The 17,283-nt window shown below is 33.9% G+C and overlaps 3 protein-coding genes across 5 annotated transcripts; 2 read left to right on the plus strand and 1 right to left on the minus strand.

Annotated features, from left to right (window-relative positions):
• Positions 1 to 1,415: 1,415 nt before the first annotated feature.
• Positions 1,416 to 5,076, plus strand: LOC148198795 (endoglucanase 25-like). Its single transcript, XM_088116255.1, has 6 exons — positions 1,416 to 1,933; positions 2,041 to 2,354; positions 2,759 to 3,217; positions 3,792 to 3,927; positions 4,028 to 4,200; positions 4,317 to 5,076. The coding sequence occupies exons 1-6, from the start codon at positions 1,561 to 1,563 to the stop codon at positions 4,716 to 4,718; spliced, it is 1,857 nt and encodes a 618-aa protein (XP_087972381.1). The 5' UTR covers positions 1,416 to 1,560; the 3' UTR covers positions 4,719 to 5,076.
• Positions 5,077 to 5,605: 529 nt separating this feature from the next.
• LOC148198796 (MLO-like protein 13) lies at positions 5,606 to 10,671 on the plus strand. 2 transcript variants are annotated; one of them, XM_088116044.1, is made up of 14 exons: positions 5,606 to 5,847; positions 6,015 to 6,072; positions 6,491 to 6,711; positions 6,840 to 6,956; positions 7,084 to 7,132; positions 7,229 to 7,302; positions 8,135 to 8,209; positions 8,312 to 8,400; positions 8,502 to 8,551; positions 8,638 to 8,678; positions 9,431 to 9,637; positions 9,726 to 9,793; positions 9,901 to 9,961; positions 10,105 to 10,671. In XM_088116044.1, exons 1-14 carry the CDS (start codon positions 5,728 to 5,730, stop codon positions 10,282 to 10,284), a joined length of 1,410 nt encoding a protein of 469 aa, XP_087972170.1. In that variant the 5' UTR covers positions 5,606 to 5,727; the 3' UTR covers positions 10,285 to 10,671. The 2 variants fall into 2 exon arrangements, with proteins under 2 accessions (XP_087972170.1, XP_087972171.1); XM_088116045.1 differs by lacking the exon at positions 6,840 to 6,956.
• A 574-nt stretch (positions 10,672 to 11,245) lies between these two features.
• Positions 11,246 to 15,348, minus strand: LOC124848662 (uncharacterized). Of its 2 annotated transcripts, XM_088116046.1 has the most exons (6): positions 15,131 to 15,348; positions 14,688 to 14,794; positions 13,636 to 13,905; positions 12,647 to 12,883; positions 12,315 to 12,532; positions 11,246 to 11,821 (listed from the first exon to the last, which is right to left on the minus strand). In XM_088116046.1, the coding sequence occupies exons 3-6, from the start codon at positions 13,888 to 13,890 to the stop codon at positions 11,593 to 11,595; spliced, it is 939 nt and encodes a 312-aa protein (XP_087972172.1). In that variant the 5' UTR covers positions 13,891 to 13,905; positions 14,688 to 14,794; positions 15,131 to 15,348; the 3' UTR covers positions 11,246 to 11,592. The 2 variants fall into 2 exon arrangements, with proteins under 2 accessions (XP_087972172.1, XP_047182364.1); XM_047326408.2 differs by lacking the exon at positions 14,688 to 14,794.
• Positions 15,349 to 17,283: the final 1,935 nt, after the last annotated feature.

The raw sequence follows: 17,283 nt of genomic DNA on the forward strand, positions 1-17,283 counted from the left end.
TCAAACATCTCGCTTTCATTTTTCTCATTAATTGCATGCATGAATGGGATCTACACAAAAATAAAATAAAACCAAAAAAACGCGTTTATCAACGAAAATATTTGTATAGAAAAGTTAAATACTAAACAATTTAGAGGTCAAAGTTAGATTAAACACTTTATCTAAAATTTAATTTATCAAAATCTTTTTTCATCATTTTTACATTTAAAGAAACATAAACATCTTAATTTAGCTCTATCTTAAATAATACAAAACTTAGCTAGTATATGAAAATTAAATTAAAAAAAAATGTTAAAATTAGTTACTTAAATTTGTGAGTAAAACTTAGCTAGTGGTAAAGTTGTGACACGAAACCTATAACGCAATAAAAAGAAATGGTAAAGGAATTACGTAAAGCAACACCAAAAGAATATTAGAAGACTGAATAGTTTCCTTCATGTTTGGCCCACCTCAACAATAAAGAAAGGGATTAAAAAAGAAAACCAACTACCGTATGTATGTACGTGTATATATACAATACTATACAATACAAAAAGTACGTTTTTATAGAGTTTTGTGGACAAAAATTATATTAAAAATGACTTGATTAACTTGATTTAACACTTGCATTAAAATTAGTGATAGATAAAAGTAAACCTAATTAAAAAAATGCTAAAACCGACAGAAGAGAAAGTGAGAGATGGTATGTATCATAATTTCTTCCTGTGTCGGCAAACAAAACCTATAAAAGAAATGCCACGTTCACCCACCATAATTTTTTAATTAGTTTTAAATTCCATAATCAACATGCTAATCACAAATTAATACTTTGTTCTTTATAGGGATCGTAATTGGAATCAGAACAACACAACACATGATGCTTTTATATTGCCCTAATTGAATAGGATTAGGTATCAATGCACGTGACACATTTCTGAGTATTTCCATTGTAATTTTATTTGTTTATTTTTAATCAAATTTATTTAAATTTTATTTTTAACCTATGTTTTTTTATTGTGTTGAATGAGTTGTGAGAGCGGTGCGTTGGATTTGCGGACAGTCTGTCAGCGTCGGCGGTAGACACGTCAGTGTCTCAAACCTAATTAATACAATTTCCCAAACCAAAATCTTGATATAGTAATTAGGAAAAACTAAAACAAATCAGAAAAACGAAAGCAAAACCCCAACGCATAATTAATTAATGATGAATGATAATTAATAATTATCATTAATATTATTATTATCATAAGAGAAAGGCAAGCACCGTCACTACCAGCCACGCAATCTTTTCAACTAAAACTTTCCATTTCCACCAATTCAAAATAAAATAATCAAATAACAGCGATTAAGTTTAACTTTTTTCGACTTTTTAAATAATTATTAAAGAAAATAAATAAGAAGAAAAAAAAAGATATATATAAAAAAAAGGAAGAAAGAGGACAGCAAGCACCAGCACAACACACGCAGTCCTACTAATACTAAGCAGCCAAACCTCTGAGTTCGCTGATTCGAAGAAACAGTGTGTTGTGTTGTGTGTTGTGTCGGTGGCATCGTTGGAGTGAAAAAACAAAAGGAGCGAGAATGTACGGTAGAGATCCGTGGGGTGGTCCGTTGGAGATCAATGCGACGGACTCCGCCACGGAGGAGGAGCGGAGCCGGAACCTGCAGGACTTGGACAGGGCGGCGCTGTCGCGGCCCTTGGACGAGACGCAGCAGAGTTGGCTCCTGGGTCCCGGCGAACAGAAGAAGAAGAAGTACGTGGATCTCGGTTGCATCATCGTCAGCCGCAAGATCTTCGTATGGACCGTCGGCACGGTTCTCTTCGCCGCATTCCTCGCCGGATTCATCGCGCTCATCGTGAACACCGTCCCTCGTCACCACCACAAACACCCGCCTCCCGACAACTACACGCTCGCCCTCCGCAAGGCCCTCATGTTCTTCAATGCCCAGAGATGTAAGCAACTGAGATCCCTCATCGAGTAATCGTGTTTGTGTGATCATTGTTTGTTTAGTACACGTACACTAACTTGTCTGAACTGGTTGTGTTTGTTCCTGTTGCAGCGGGGAAGTTGCCGAAGCATAACAATGTGTCTTGGAGGGGGAACTCGGGTATGCAAGACGGGAAGTCTTCTGATACGTCTTCTGCGATTAAGGATCTGGTGGGTGGGTTCTACGATGCCGGGGATGCTATCAAGTTTAACTTTCCTGCTGCGTTTTCCATTTCTATGTTGAGTTGGAGTGTGATTGAGTACAGTGCAAAGTATGAGGCTGCTGGGGAGCTTGATCATGTTAAGGAGATCATTAAGTGGGGTGCTGATTATTTTCTCAAGAGTTTCAATAGTACTGCTGACACCATCACCTCACTTGCTGCTCAGGTATCCAACGACACCCCTTTTTCTTTGTGTTTTGGTTCATTCTTCATTTCTCACGTCAAGTCATTTGCTTCGGAAGTTTCGTTCTAGTGGTAGTATAGTAGGGAGCATGATTTTAAATTGTGTTGCAATTCGCCATCCTTGATATTGTGGGAAACTGTGTACAAATATGGCTGATCCATACTTTAGGAATGGATCAAGGATTTAAATTGTGGTCAAAGTCACACGTTTGTTGCATCTCGCAATTTTCGGTATTGCGGGAGATTGCAGATACATGGGGATGACGCAGTTGCAATTTTGAGTGGTTTGAAAAGATAGGTTGGGTTGATGGGTTAGAATTTTGTTGTGGGGTGTGGAGTATGGAAGAGGATGTGTGCCAATTATTGTTTTTTGGGCTTGTTTGACAGGTTGGGGTAGGAGATACTTCTGGTGGGAGTACTCCCAACGATCACTATTGCTGGATGCGTCCGGAGGACATGGACTATGATCGCCCTGTGACTGAGTGCCACAGTTGTTCAGATCTTGCCGCTGAGATGGCTGCTGCCTTGGCTTCTGCTTCCATTGTTTTCAAGGACAATAAGGCCTATTCCAAGAAACTGGTGCATGGTGCAACCACGCTCTTCAAGTTTTCGAGGGATCAGAGAGGTAGGTACAGTGCTGGGAGTTCGGAAGCTGCAATATTTTATAACTCAACCAGTTACTGGGATGAGTATGTTTGGGGAGGCGCTTGGATGTACTTTGCAACTGGAAATTCGTCATACCTTAAGCTTGCTACTGCTCCTGGCCTGGCCAAGCATGCTGGTGCCTTCTGGGGAGGCCCTGATTATGGGGTACTCAGCTGGGATAACAAACTTGCTGGTGCTCAGGTAATTTTATAGGGATTCTTTATTATGTGTATGTGTGTATATCTATATTATGCTCTAGTTTGTCTTGGTTTGTCATTTGGAAACTAGATTAACATAAACAAACAATAGCTAGAAGTTAAAGTCATGATGATGAATTAGATATAATGAATTTCTAAGTTTTTTTGTTCACTTTTCATTTTTCAAGAAGACATCTTAGTTTAATAATAATTGTCTTAAAGTTGTAGTGTTTATGGTGGATGCTGTGTGGTTTTCAATACTTTGTCCTTTAGCAGCAAAAGTCGAGTTCTATACTAGATGTCTGGCTAATCATTCCAAAATCGGAAATACTTATATCTGGTATTATTGCTACTAACCTTGGATTATTTACCTTTGTAAATGTCATAAGTTCTTCTGCCAATGCTTTTCTGCGTTCAGATCTTCATGTTAAATTTAATTTTGTTCTCATATATGTTGCCTTTCCCGGCCTTCCCGAGATGTTTTTCCTTGCACGTGGTCTTTATGTCATGCATTACCTTGCAGGTTTTGGCAATTTTAATGAAAATTCATTTAATTGATTTGATTTTTCATTATTTAGGTTCTTCTGAGTCGTTTGAGGTTGTTCTTGAGTCCTGGCTATCCATATGAAGAAATTTTGAGGACCTTCCACAATCAGACAAGCATAGTCATGTGCTCCTATCTACCAGTTTTCACAAGTTTTAATAGAACCAAAGGTAACCATTCTTGCTTCAAACCTTTCCACCAGTCACATCAGAATTCATGACTTTCTGATTACTTTTCTCTGATGTAAATGTTCGTATTTTGTGCACTCAGGTGGCTTGATTCAATTAAACCATGGTAGGCCTCAGCCTCTGCAATATGTTGTCAATGCCGCCTTTTTGGCTGCCCTATATAGTGATTATCTTGATGCTGCTGATACACCTGGATGGTATTGTGGACCTAATTTCTTTTCAACAGACGTGCTCCGTAACTTTGCCAAGACCCAGGTATGTGGTATTTCCTTCGAGATAGTCATGTATGGGATCCAAATCCCTCATATTATTGATATCACTATGATGTGCCAGGGTTAATTTTTCTTTTCCTTTTTTGGGTGTTTTTGCAGATTGATTACATTCTTGGGAAAAATCCGAGGAAAATGAGCTATATTGTAGGTTTTGGTGATCATTATCCAAAGCATGTCCACCATAGAGGTGCATCTATTCCAAAGAACAAGGTCAAATATAGTTGTAAAGGTGGATGGAAATGGAGGGATTCTTCCAAGCCAAACCCAAATACAATTGTTGGTGCCATGGTCGCTGGTCCTGACAAGCATGATGGCTTCCATGATGTTCGTTCAAACTACAATTACACAGAGCCAACACTTGCCGGAAATGCTGGTTTAGTTGCGGCACTAGTGGCATTGTCAGGCGACAAGAGCACATCAATTGACAAAAATACCATTTTCTCTGCTGTTCCCCCTATGTTTCCCACGCCACCACCACCTCCAGCACCGTGGAAACCATAAGTGCACCCTGCCATTGCTTATTTCTTTCCATCAAGTACCCCTGATGATTCGAGTGACGTGTAACCTTCATTTTGTATCAACTGGAAGATCAAGGTAATTTTGCAGAGAAAAGCTTGGAGAAATGGAATTATAGTGGAGCTTGGCCTAATCAATATATAGCTGCCTGGAGCCAATGATTGATCCAAGTTAAGAATTGATAGAGTGGGTACTTGAGAGTGTGTCTCTTTAAATTTTTGTGATACACATAGTATATATGTATCTAAATCAAATCAAATCAAATCTTGTATTCTTTAAACATAAACTGAACAGCTTGTAATTGTTTGACAGTCTCATCTAATGCCTTCACAGTTTTTCTCAATATTTGTCTTCCATGCTATCTATTTTCGTTTAGTCTTTTATTTTTCTTCTCGTTAAGTTTGGGTTCTTTGTTATTCCTATTTTGTGAAGTAGCCATTTAAGCTGCTCTAAAAGGCTCTACTAGTGGATCTAGCCATGCACAATCAAATTTTTAACTGCTAGAAACCATCCTCTTAAATAACCTTCCCTTTTGTGTATGTACTTCGAACACTATTAAGAGACAACGACACGAAAAAGAGAAACAAGTGGCACACTATTCAATCGTATGACTTTGACAACAGTACGTTTCTTTTATGCTCCACGGTGCTGCACTTTCTCCGTAAAACACAAAAAACAACGTTACACTTCAAAATGCACTTTCGATTCTTTTTTGTCGTCGTAATGTGAAATTGCAAGGTTGTCAACAAGCTATCTTTATCAGTAAATCTTGCACGCTACTCCGTGACCAGCACTTTGAATCTGGTTCGACCTTTTATGCATGCCAACTTCATTTATTTGTCTTGATACCTTGATAAGTTGGGAAACATTCCTTGCTTGTTGTGGCTTGCATCAATTCTGCACCATGTAGAATATCGTTGCCTTGACCACCATCACTTTCAAGCCAAAATATATATTGAACAGAAAGAGTTTTTTTGTTAACGAAAGTGCAAACATGGCAGAAGAACTTAACCACTCTCTGGAATATACACCAACATGGATTGTTGCGGTTGTTTGCTGCATAATTGTTTTCATCTCCCTTTGTGTTGAACGTGCCCTTCACAAACTCGGAAACGTAAGCTCACATCTCTCAATTCACAGTTCTTCTGGCCTAGTCGATTTCTCAACCATTTTGTTCTGTTTAAGGGAGTTGTATTATTCTTGTTAAGTAATTATTTTCTTTTTGGTATGTATTAAATCATTTCATTCATGATGAGTTGTTTGTTCGGTTCAATGTTACAGTACCTAAAGAGAAAAGGTCAGAACGCACTGTATGAAGTCTTGACAAAATTGGAAGAAGGTAGTCTCTTCAGTTTCAATTTGATTCACTCTCAAGCACAAAAGCTTTTCAATATTATATGTTGGTACATCTAACAATCTTTATTGGCATTTTTATCTGTAAAGAACATTATTATGATTTTGAAGTGGGAATTTCAATTAACATAGAATCACTGAATCAATGGTGACATTAGTGTAATCCAGTTCCTCAAAAATAAAATCATTCAAATACCGGACCGAGTCTTGTAAGTGAAGAAAGTAAATACAAGTAACAACTGCATTTTTGAATTGGACTATACAATATGTGTTCTCAATCCTATTGAGTACAAAGCATTTGCGTCACATCTATTGAGCATATATATCATTCATGATACTTCTATAAATGTCCAATGCAACATGTTATTCTTTAGCCTGATCAGTGTGTATTTTTGTTTCACCAGAATTGATGCTTTTAGGGTTCATTTCCCTTTTGTTAACCGTCTTTCAAGGTTTAATAAGCGACATTTGCATCTCACCAAACCTTGCAACCCAAATGCTTCCATGCAAAAGGCCTCATAGGTCTTCAGAAGGTTCAGCGCATTATCAGACATACTATGATGCTATAATAAACAGAAGGAGGCTTTTGTCTAGTGGTTCTGGTTCAGATCATTGTACACATAAGGTTATTACCAATGTCACTGACAAAAAAATTGGAATTCTGTAAAGCTGGAAATATCACAAAATAACATTTTCACATACAAACAAACTATTTGATTCATATTTAAATCCATGCCTTTTTTTCCTAAGCAGGGTAAGGTTCCACTGTTATCATTGGAATCTTTACATCAGCTTCACATTTTTATCTTTGTATTGGCCGTTGTACATGCAATATTCTGTGTCACAACAATGCTTCTTGCAGGTGCAAAGGTAATATAATATGCTCCTCAGTAAAAGTTGGTGATATTATGTTCCTTGAACTTGATATATTCTTAGTAAAAGTAATAGTTCATCCATGATTTGCAGCATATTAAAGTTTAATATTTACATGGTGTAGATGCGGGAATGGAAGGTATGGGAGGATCATTATCGAGATTACAGTGAAGGTTCAAATTATACTCTGAATTTAAAATTCAGATGATCATACAAGAAAATGATTTTTTTTTCTCTCTTCATATTCTAACTTCCTAGCTCAAATGCAGCAATAGATAAACATGAGTTCTTCAAAGAAAAAAGTCGAGGATATTGGAGAAAAGCAGCTGTTATTAGTTGGCTGGTAAGTCATCAGAACCTTCTTCAATCTTCTTCTAACTTTAACCTTTAGGATGAAGAAAATTGAAATTGTAAACTTCTACCAGTTCTTATAGAAGTAGTACTTCTAGAGTTTGATAAGAATGCTCTGATATATTTATTATAAAACTCAACCAATTGCATGAAAGTGAGAATGTTAAAATAATGAGGAAATTTTGCATGTATTCCATGATTATTGTATGCATTTAATGATTATGAATTATCTTTTATACACTTGTAATCAATTAGATATCACGGTTATAACTTTTAGAGTCTGTTTGTGAAAGGGTTTTTAATGGAGGAGAGAGCATGTGACCTTTTCCTTGTTTGGTTTACAAAGGTAATAGGAGATTTTAACAATTAATTTACTTTATAATACCTTATAATTTTGGACCAAAATAAATTAATTTTTCACTAAAATGCTTTAAATCATCTCTTCTTAGTTCAAAATCCCTACAAAATTGGAGGGTTGTAAAATTAGGATGCATAGGGATTTTCCTCTCCTCCATTTCCCACTGATAAAACATTATTGATAATTATTGTAAAAACCAATAGATATATCATATGGTAATTGTTATAAGTTAGTAAATATTCTATTTTACTGTATAGGAATAAGTTATGCAGATAAAGTTTTAGAATAAAGGAGAAAACTATAAAAGTAACAGTGTTTATTAAATTGAATAATGCGTCAAAATTTAAATTACAAAATTTATGTTACAGGGTTTTGAGAAGAATATTTTCTTCAAATACTTCATTTTATTAAAGTCACATGGCTGGTTAAACTCTAAGGATATATAGTTTTGTGTTTGTTTTGGCAGATATCATTCTTCAAGCAATTTCATGGCTCTGTTACAAAGTATGACTACTATGCACTTCGGTATGGATTTGTCAAGGTTAAGATCTTTTCATGCCATATATTGTTAATCATTTTGAGAATAATAACTATTTCATCATATGCACATGAAACAAATTATGATACTCATAACATTTTTCAGAAACACTTCTCAAATAACCCCAACTATAATTTTCATAATTACATGCTGAGGACACTTGAAGTAGACTTCAAAAGAGTTGTTGGTATCAGGTAAGAGTTCAGACAAGTTCTTCTCACCTATTTCAGTTCATTGCAAGAAAATTTCCTTGTAATGAGCCAACTGTTCTTGATTTGTTTACCTACTATTGTAGCTGGTACCTTTGGGTTTTTGTTGTGCTGTTTTTGCTGTTGAACATTGAAGGTAAATGCTTAATCAAGATCCTCTAATTCTGTTGAAAGTAAACACTTATAGTTTTATATCTTCCTACTTATGAGTTTACTATGCAGGATGGCACACTTATTTCTGGTTAGCCTTTTTACCCTTGATAGTAAGTGACTTACACTCTTTACAATGTTTTTGTTGACATTACAAAGAAACCATCCATTTCATCTTTAAAGTATTATCCTCTCTCCTAAATGAATATTGAAGTAAAAATATTAGTAAAACACATTTAGTGTAGTGGTTAGGTATCTTATACTTACATTGTGAAGACATTCTATTTTGGAGAGGAATCTGATGCATTTTTTCTACCTGAGGGGTTCATCAGGGAAATATTATATGTAACTTGATTCTAACCATTATCGGAAATATTTTATGTAACTTGAGTCTAATCCATTATCTGAGAAGTTCATCAAGGAGATATTATATGTGACTTGAGTCTAATCCATATAAAAGATTGATACCACTTTTAATCCAAAATCTCAAGATAATGAGTTTATAAGTCTTTTTTTTATATGGTATTGAATTTTGTCATTTCTATCCAATGTGAGACTCAGACTTATACTTGAATTATTTTCCATAGAATCTCAGGTTCAATCCCTACAATGTGTGTAAATTTATCAGGTTAAAAAACAGTCACTGTAATGACCCAATGAGTAAGAAAAAACCCTATAATATGAACAAAAAAGAGTATAATACATCAATTTAGTTTCTTAACTGATGGATACTCAATACTTGGGAGAGTACTTAGAAGAGAGGGTGATGCTTTGGGAGTCAAATTGGTGATTTGTTTATAACAATACCAATTAAGCATGAGATGTTGGTATGATAAGAGTTATACTAAGCTTGCTTATGAAACAGCTTCTACTTCTGGTGGGGGCAAAGTTGGAGCACATAATCGCTCGTTTGTATCAGGATTCAATAAACATGTTGGAAAGAGATGATGACAAATCAGTGAAGCCATCAGATGAATATTTCTGGTTTACCAGCCCTCTCCTAGTCCTCCACTTACTTCACTTCATTTTGTTTCAAAACTCTTTTGAGATTGCATTTTTCTTCTGGATTTGGGTGAGTGTTACATCCATAAGCTTTCCTTTTCAAATCTTAATCATTTTACTAAAATAACTTGTCTGTCTCCTAACCATTCCCTATGCAGTGCACATATGGATTTGATTCATGCATTATGGAGAAAGTAACCTACGTTATCCCAAGACTTATAATGGGGTAATATACCCTTTCAATGTGAAATGAAAAACCATAACTTGAATACTTTTGCTATATTATGTGCTATGTTTTAATCTCACTGCTTAGAGAGGTAATGTGTCATGCAGTGTAATTGTTCAAGTGCTTTGCAGTTATAGCACCTTGCCTTTGTACACTATTGTGACTCAGGTAATTGAATAATCTAAAAGGTTATATTTCCTCCATCGGATTCATAAAAACTAGTTTGAAAGTACAATATAAGGTTTGATGAAATCAAAACTGATACAAACGTGTTTTTCTTGTTGATTTTAATCTCCTTACAATGAGAGCAGATGGGTAGTGAAATCAAGTCTCAGAATTCGCCTTCAAGTGACTCCCTCAATACACCGCATTCCAACTGCATGATCAAAGAATCAACCCAAACTGATGAACAAGCAATAATCATGGTGGAAGATGCAACATCTGCAATTGAGTTTGTTCCCTTGGAGAAACCTAATACATCCAACAGTTAATGAATAAACACTCACTTTATTCCTGAAAATGTTTGACACTGTCATATTAGTATCTCATAAGTTAAAACAATTGATAAGTTTCTGAAATGTGAAACAAATCTTTAAATTTAAAAACGTACCACCATTTTAATTCCTTCAACTGTAGACTTTGTTGACACGATTTTCTGATGCACATATCTAAAACCTTTTTTTTTTGCTTCAATTTATGAACTGATGTGACAGTGTCTTACAATTTCAGAATCCAGATGATTTTTTACTCAGTATGTATTCTTCATCAGTTACTAGCATGAACTGATCTTGATTGTTGAAAAATTTGAAGTGTCAATACGACATTACTAATTGGTTTTAATGATGATTTTATTATAAAGTATACTATAATTCGGTTCTTATTTGTTGTTAGCATGAATACATGATTGTAAAGGGGACACACCAACAGTTCAACTGCATTCTTGAACATCACATTTATTTTTAATTAGAAGTAAATTATTCATTAAATGAAGGTACTGAGTGAAGCTTACGCAGTCCAGCTACAGCAGGTGATTCCTTGCTTTTGTTTTTTTAAAATGAAAATCATCCTTATGCACACTTCTCATTTTTCTTTCTTCTGTAAATTCATCTTAGACCATCTCATTCGTTTTCTTTTTCACATCTTACAGAAAAGAGTTTCTATTTCGTTGTTTAGATAAATTGAAATGGGACAAAAAAATAAAAGTATTTTATGCAAAATAAAAATTAAATTAGCCGCAAAAAATATAGAGGTTCGTTCTATTTTCCTTTCATATAAAATTATATATTATTTTTTAAAATTTTATGCTATAGGAAAAGGCCCCCAAGAAAACACGTTCCTTAAAACATACCTTTTCCCCCATAAATATATGAACAGTTTTATCTAATTTTAAGATCACATATTAATATTAGGCATGCACAAAATATGGATATAAAACTACATAACTCAAGCCAGTCTAAAGGATACTTTTTATAACAAAAGTATGAAAACAAAACCATAATACTTCACATCCCTGCTGAGAAGGATATTATTTCTAAGTTAAAGATACACTCTTTGGTTTAATTTACACTAAATCATGTCGTTAATTGCACATTTTATGTAATAAAAAAATGTTAGTAGGGCTTTCTTTCCAATTTATTATTTCTACCCGATTGGTGCATTTGCAGACTTTTCTATCCTACATGCTCATTTGAATAATCAATACAAGGCCTAAGAGGGAGGGTAAAAAGCATTGTGGTACATGTAGTCCTAAACCAAATTTAGATACATAAATATACACTAACATCGTGGGCAATTTTATTTCAATGGGAACCCTTCTCAATCTCAAGAGTAGTACTCCCTGATACAGAGGCAGCTTCCTCATTGGCCTCTGCAATTTTGAGTTCATTAAGGGCCTTTTTTGCATAAACAGTGAAAGCAATGGTGGTAACAACAGCAACTATGAAAGAAATTATGTTGTACACAATTTCTACAGTTGTCAATTGGTGCTTCCCGTACTGTGCGTCTGCCAAGGTCTTCAGTAATCGACCACTGTTCAAAATTGACCACCATTAACAAATGAGGAAAACATAGATTTATTAATGGCCATTGATAAAGAAAACAAGTTATGGATTCAGTCATATTGGGATCAATGAGCTAATATTTTATTCATAAAGTCATATATGTCTGTTTTCAAACAAACTTCACTAAGTTTAACTTTGACCATCTGTTGCCCTTCGACGGATTGCCAAGACATGAAAATGTCTCAATTTTTAAACAAGGAAAACTTATTTTAAATAATCTTAGCTTATGAGACAATCTCCTTCATTTTTTCTTTGTTCTTGTCTTCGTCTATAATAAGTGTTTGAGGAAAAAATTATCAAAATAGGGAAATCGTAACTCGTTTTTTCCAATTAAGAAAACACTTTATAATTATATCTGTAAGTATTTTAAAAATTGACTATACCCCTCTTAGAAAATTATAGAACTACACCCCTGCCACCCATCCAAACATAGCATAAAGGCCAAATAAGAAAGCACAAACCTGTAGATGTAAATGAAAGCTTCTGGCACCATTCCTGTTATTGATCCACATAAGTACGGCCAAAACCTCATATTGGTCACAACTACAGCATAATTGAAAATGGTGTACGGAAAAGGTGAAACTCTGAACAAAGCAACTACTTGAAATTGATGGAACCAACTCCCTTCCCCAGCAAGTCTAATCATTGCGGCATTCTTGGGCCATTTCTTTAACCATTGCTGAACCATTTATAAACAAAAGAGTATAAACAGAAAAGTAAAAAAGGAAGAAAAAAAACTGAAAAAACAACATGAATCTAGACTTGTGATCACTTGAGAAACAAAACGACTTACATGAATACGGTCACGGAAAACTAGTCCAATTAAGTAAGGGAGGACCATCCCTATGGTTGTGCCAACCATTATTATAACAAAGCCAAGGCCATAACCAAAAATCATCCCAGCCAACCACATGGAAGGGCCAGAAGGGATAAAAAATACTGGGAATAAAGCCAGAGAAGCAACAAGTACAAGGGCAAGAACTGGACGGCCAAAAGCGGTCGCTTCCCACTCCATGATTGGGTAAATTATCTACAACAGAAAATTTAGTAAGACCTGGGTTCAAAATATGAATTAACAGCAACCATGATGAGTGCAAGCTATTCCACAAGAATTAAAATATTGAGTCTAAGCTTGTTCAAAGGCAAAACCAAAAATATCAATATGGATGCAATTCCCAAACCACTTCTAAGTTTATAACCATAAGACATTTATGATATGATACTCATATGGTCTATAAAAAGACTGCAAACTAGGTTTAAAGAAACAAAGGGAGGGACGAGGAAGCAGAGTTTCCTAACACAGCAAGGGCAGAAAGCTGCTTTGTTCTTTCTAGTCATATAAATTGTCACATTAGCATTCACAACATGAGCTACTATATTGATTGAACTCCTCTAATATTTTCTCATCTCGTTGGATAGAAACATAGTCAACCGCAAACTGATGCCGTATAACATTTGTGAAGAATGAAAGAGCATAAAAACTTGTAGTTCTATTAATCTAATTGGCAACAGTACCCAAATACATAAAGCTGCCATGTGGGATGCCAAGGAAAATGCCAATCTTCAAATATTATTGTCATATAAAACATTTTGGTTGACAAAAATAGGAGACCGAAGGTGCACAGAAATGACATAATTATCAATATAAAATAAATCCATGAGTCAAAAAACATATTATAGATTAATTTCTGAATAGGAATTGTAAAGCTCACATCCCCAGATAACGCATATTAAGAAAAGAAATTCTGGTTACCAGAACAATTGTAAAGCGAGAGGAAGTACCTTTTCGAAAGTAAATGGCACTCCCCATTTCACTATAACAAGAGTAAGTACAACAATGACAAAGCACCAGAAAAAGGCTTTCACCCACCACCTGAAAGATTTAAATCTCGATACTGCTACAGGCTGTAGTATTTCATTTTCGACAGCCCTTGGTTCATCAGAAATGGCAAGTCTAACATATTCACTATTCCCCCTCACATGATGACTTGAGATTGCATGCTTTTCCAACTCCTTTGATGATTCTGGTGTCATCATTGTGATGCCAGATGACTAGAAACAAAAGCACAACACAAGGATGAAGCTGAGATTAATTAAAAATTCAAAGTGAATGCCCTAAATACTTAAATCAAGTAAGAACAATCATATGGCATAAGCAAAATCTATTTATAAACCAAGAGCAGAAATTATCTACCCGAATCACTACCATTAACAATCACATTGTATTTGTATGCAGGTGAAGAATTAAAACAAGGATGCTTAAAAAGATAATTAACACGACTTCTATTTGTATGCAGCTGAAGAATTATGTAGGACTTTGAAAAGAATTGGAAGTGTCAATTTAAAAATATATAGTAGGCTATACTCCTGTTTGTAGATATAACAAGGCAAACAGAAGCAAAAGCAGTGTAAGCAAGCTATACGAGTTACTTATATTAATAAATTTCCTTTCATACCATGTGCAGAAAAATTGCACAATACTAAATCAGTCAAAAATCATGTAGAGATGGCAAAGCTGCCTCGCTATTTATATCCAATTAAAAATCTGACACTATTAGAGCGTAAGATACTGCATATAAAGGCAGGGGCCACAGAATTTAACCCAAATAAAGCAATTTGTGATACCAGTCAGAAGCTAAATAATATCCTAAGAAAAACAGAATCCAAGCATGCTAGCTGAAAAAAAGCGTCTGAATATAGGGGACTGGTTAGAAAATATCAACGACTGCAAACAGCCCTGAAAGCATTATTGTCCTTTCTCTGACCCTCTTTGTTTTACATAGATGATATTTGCTCTCACAACCAACAAGAGCCCTAAGCACTAATTCAATTACCTTCGATTCCAAGAGCCACCCAACAGAAAAGAAGATCCCTAAGTATTTCAACACCAAAGCTGGGCCCCTTTTGATTTGAAATGAAAACCCAAAACAATTTTTTTCTCCTGAAGAAGACATTCAATAACCAAATAAGCAATAAGCAATTGCACCCACCTCTCTAACCACCTGAGAGGATCAAGGTGTTGAAGCCAAATTTTCCCAATCTAGAGATAGCTCTAAGTGAACTAACTAAGCCACTCCCTTTAAGCATCAAACCACCATAACATAACTCCAATTAACTTATTCACTTCATTAAATTGCAAAAATTTAAAACTTCAAGGCGCCTCCCTCTTCAATGTCCGCAATAAATGAAAGAAACAGTTTTGTTCTTTTTCGTTAAGAATTTCAAAAAAGAAAAAAACTATAAAGAAATATATGTCCTTGGAAACTGTGAAACTCACCAGAAGAGGAAGAAAAAGGAGAAAAAGAATCAGAGAGTGTTGTAGTAACAAGCTGAGAGTAAGCGACAGGTTCCTAGATTAACCTCGGCAGAGCTTGGCCGTCGGAGGGAGTCGGCGACCACCGCGGACGGCGGAAGGCGGACGGAGGAAGTTCAACGCGTAAGCCAAGAAAAAGAGAAGTTTGGAATTCACCGATGTTTCATTTTCAAACTTCAAATAAGGCACCTTCGTCTTATTATATTTATATTTCTAACTTTATTTTATTATTATTATTTTCAGAAAGAAAGGAAGAGAGAAGGAAAAAGTTGTTATGGTGGCTTTGGCAAAAAAAACGAAGCAAATAAAAAAAAGTTGTTTTAATTTCATGGTATATTTAATGCAATATATTTTACATTATTAATTAACTGATTAAATATAATAATTTAGGAAAGATAATAGAATTTTAGATTATTAATATGTTTGATTAAATTTTAAATCGATCATTGATTAATATATGAAAAAATCTTATGCTGTGGATACTTTAGTTTATGATTGTAAAATTGATTAATCAAGTTTTTGTGTTTATTTTTTCTTTTGTTTCTAGTAGAAGATAAAACTTACTTATTTTAGGTATGGATCAAGTTATTAATAACGATTACTTATTTTGTTAGTTTTACATAAATTTATTTTTTAATTATTCCCAAACATACACTGTTAATTTATTTGCCAACTCCCAAAAAAAAAGAAAACCTAAATAGCTATTGATTCGGTGTATTTGGAGCCAAAGTTCTAAGAAGTTGTTTATTTATTAGTTATTCGGTCTCTTTCACTATTTTTGTTGATAAAACCCAAGGAAGTGGGTAACAACTAGAGTAACTTTGATTTAAAATAGAACGTTGGATTTGAATTTTAAAATAAATTAGAAAATATCTATAAAAATAGTTCGTAGGTGATATACTAGTTTGTAACAGAAAAATTATTTTTTAGTTAATGAATTGTTAACTTAAAACTTTTTAATTGCTAAATTAGTTTATTAAAGTATAAAATGCAGTAAAAATAGTTAATAAATACAAAGTGGGATAAAAAAATGCAATTGTGTTTTCTAGATAAAATATATTATCATGTAATTATAGTTTTATATTTTAAAATATAATTAAATTATAAATATTCTTTTAGTGTTTTTATTCATTTGTTGAAAATAACATATGATTTATTTTCAATAATTTATTTTATTTAATTTCGTAGATCAAATAAGTATTAATAAATTTTAATTTTTATGTATTTCCAAAATTTTAATTTTTTTATTATGTTGAATTTTTTACAACATTTATTATATATAACTATGTGTAATAATAGATAAAAATAATAATGATGGAAAATGTATCAGAATAGGAAAATAATGTAGACTACAAAATTACAAACTAGTGAAAATAATTCTTAACTTATAAATCAAAATATTTTAAAATAAATTAATTTGAAATAGGTTTAACCTATTTTATTAGAGAATCAAATATCTCACCTGAATAGTTAAAATGAAAATTTGATGACTTTGTAAAACATAGACTTTAAATATTGTGAGCTTAAAATATTTGGAGCCATCATCAAACGGTCAACGAGGTCACGCGCTAAACTGTTGGGTGAGTTCCGTGGTATGTAGGTAAGGCGAGCATAGGCGATAGATCTGAAATATAACAAAGCGCGTGGAAACTTGTGACGTATTTGTAAGTAGGATTTTAATTCAACAAAAATCAAAGACATGATACAAAATAACAAGAGATTGCAGATTCCGTCTTTATCTTCCACATCTAGAAGGTTAATATAGGTTATGTCAGAAGGTATTGACTTTGGACTTTTGACTTTTCTATGTCGCTTCTTTTCTTATCTAGCAGATTAATTTGCGGCCAGCTCTCCAGATTTATGCTATTGATCCAGTAAAGTTGCACTTCAACCTAAAACAAAATTTATTTGATGCTTTATCTTATTACTTTAACTATTACTATTTACAAATTTTATCAAATCAAGTTATTGTTTTTCAAATTTTATTATCATATTTTACTACAAATTCATTAAATACGTAATATGTAATGTATTCGATATGTATTTTATAGCCTTTTTTAAGTGATTAATTTATAGGCTAGTTGATTAGTTTATCTGATTGAAAATAAATTATTTGA

The sequence above is a fragment of the Vigna umbellata genome, chromosome 5, assembly GCF_029865625.1.
Source record: "Vigna umbellata cultivar VRB3 chromosome 5, Vumbellata_1.0, whole genome shotgun sequence".
Taxonomy (NCBI): Eukaryota; Viridiplantae; Streptophyta; class Magnoliopsida; order Fabales; family Fabaceae; genus Vigna; species Vigna umbellata.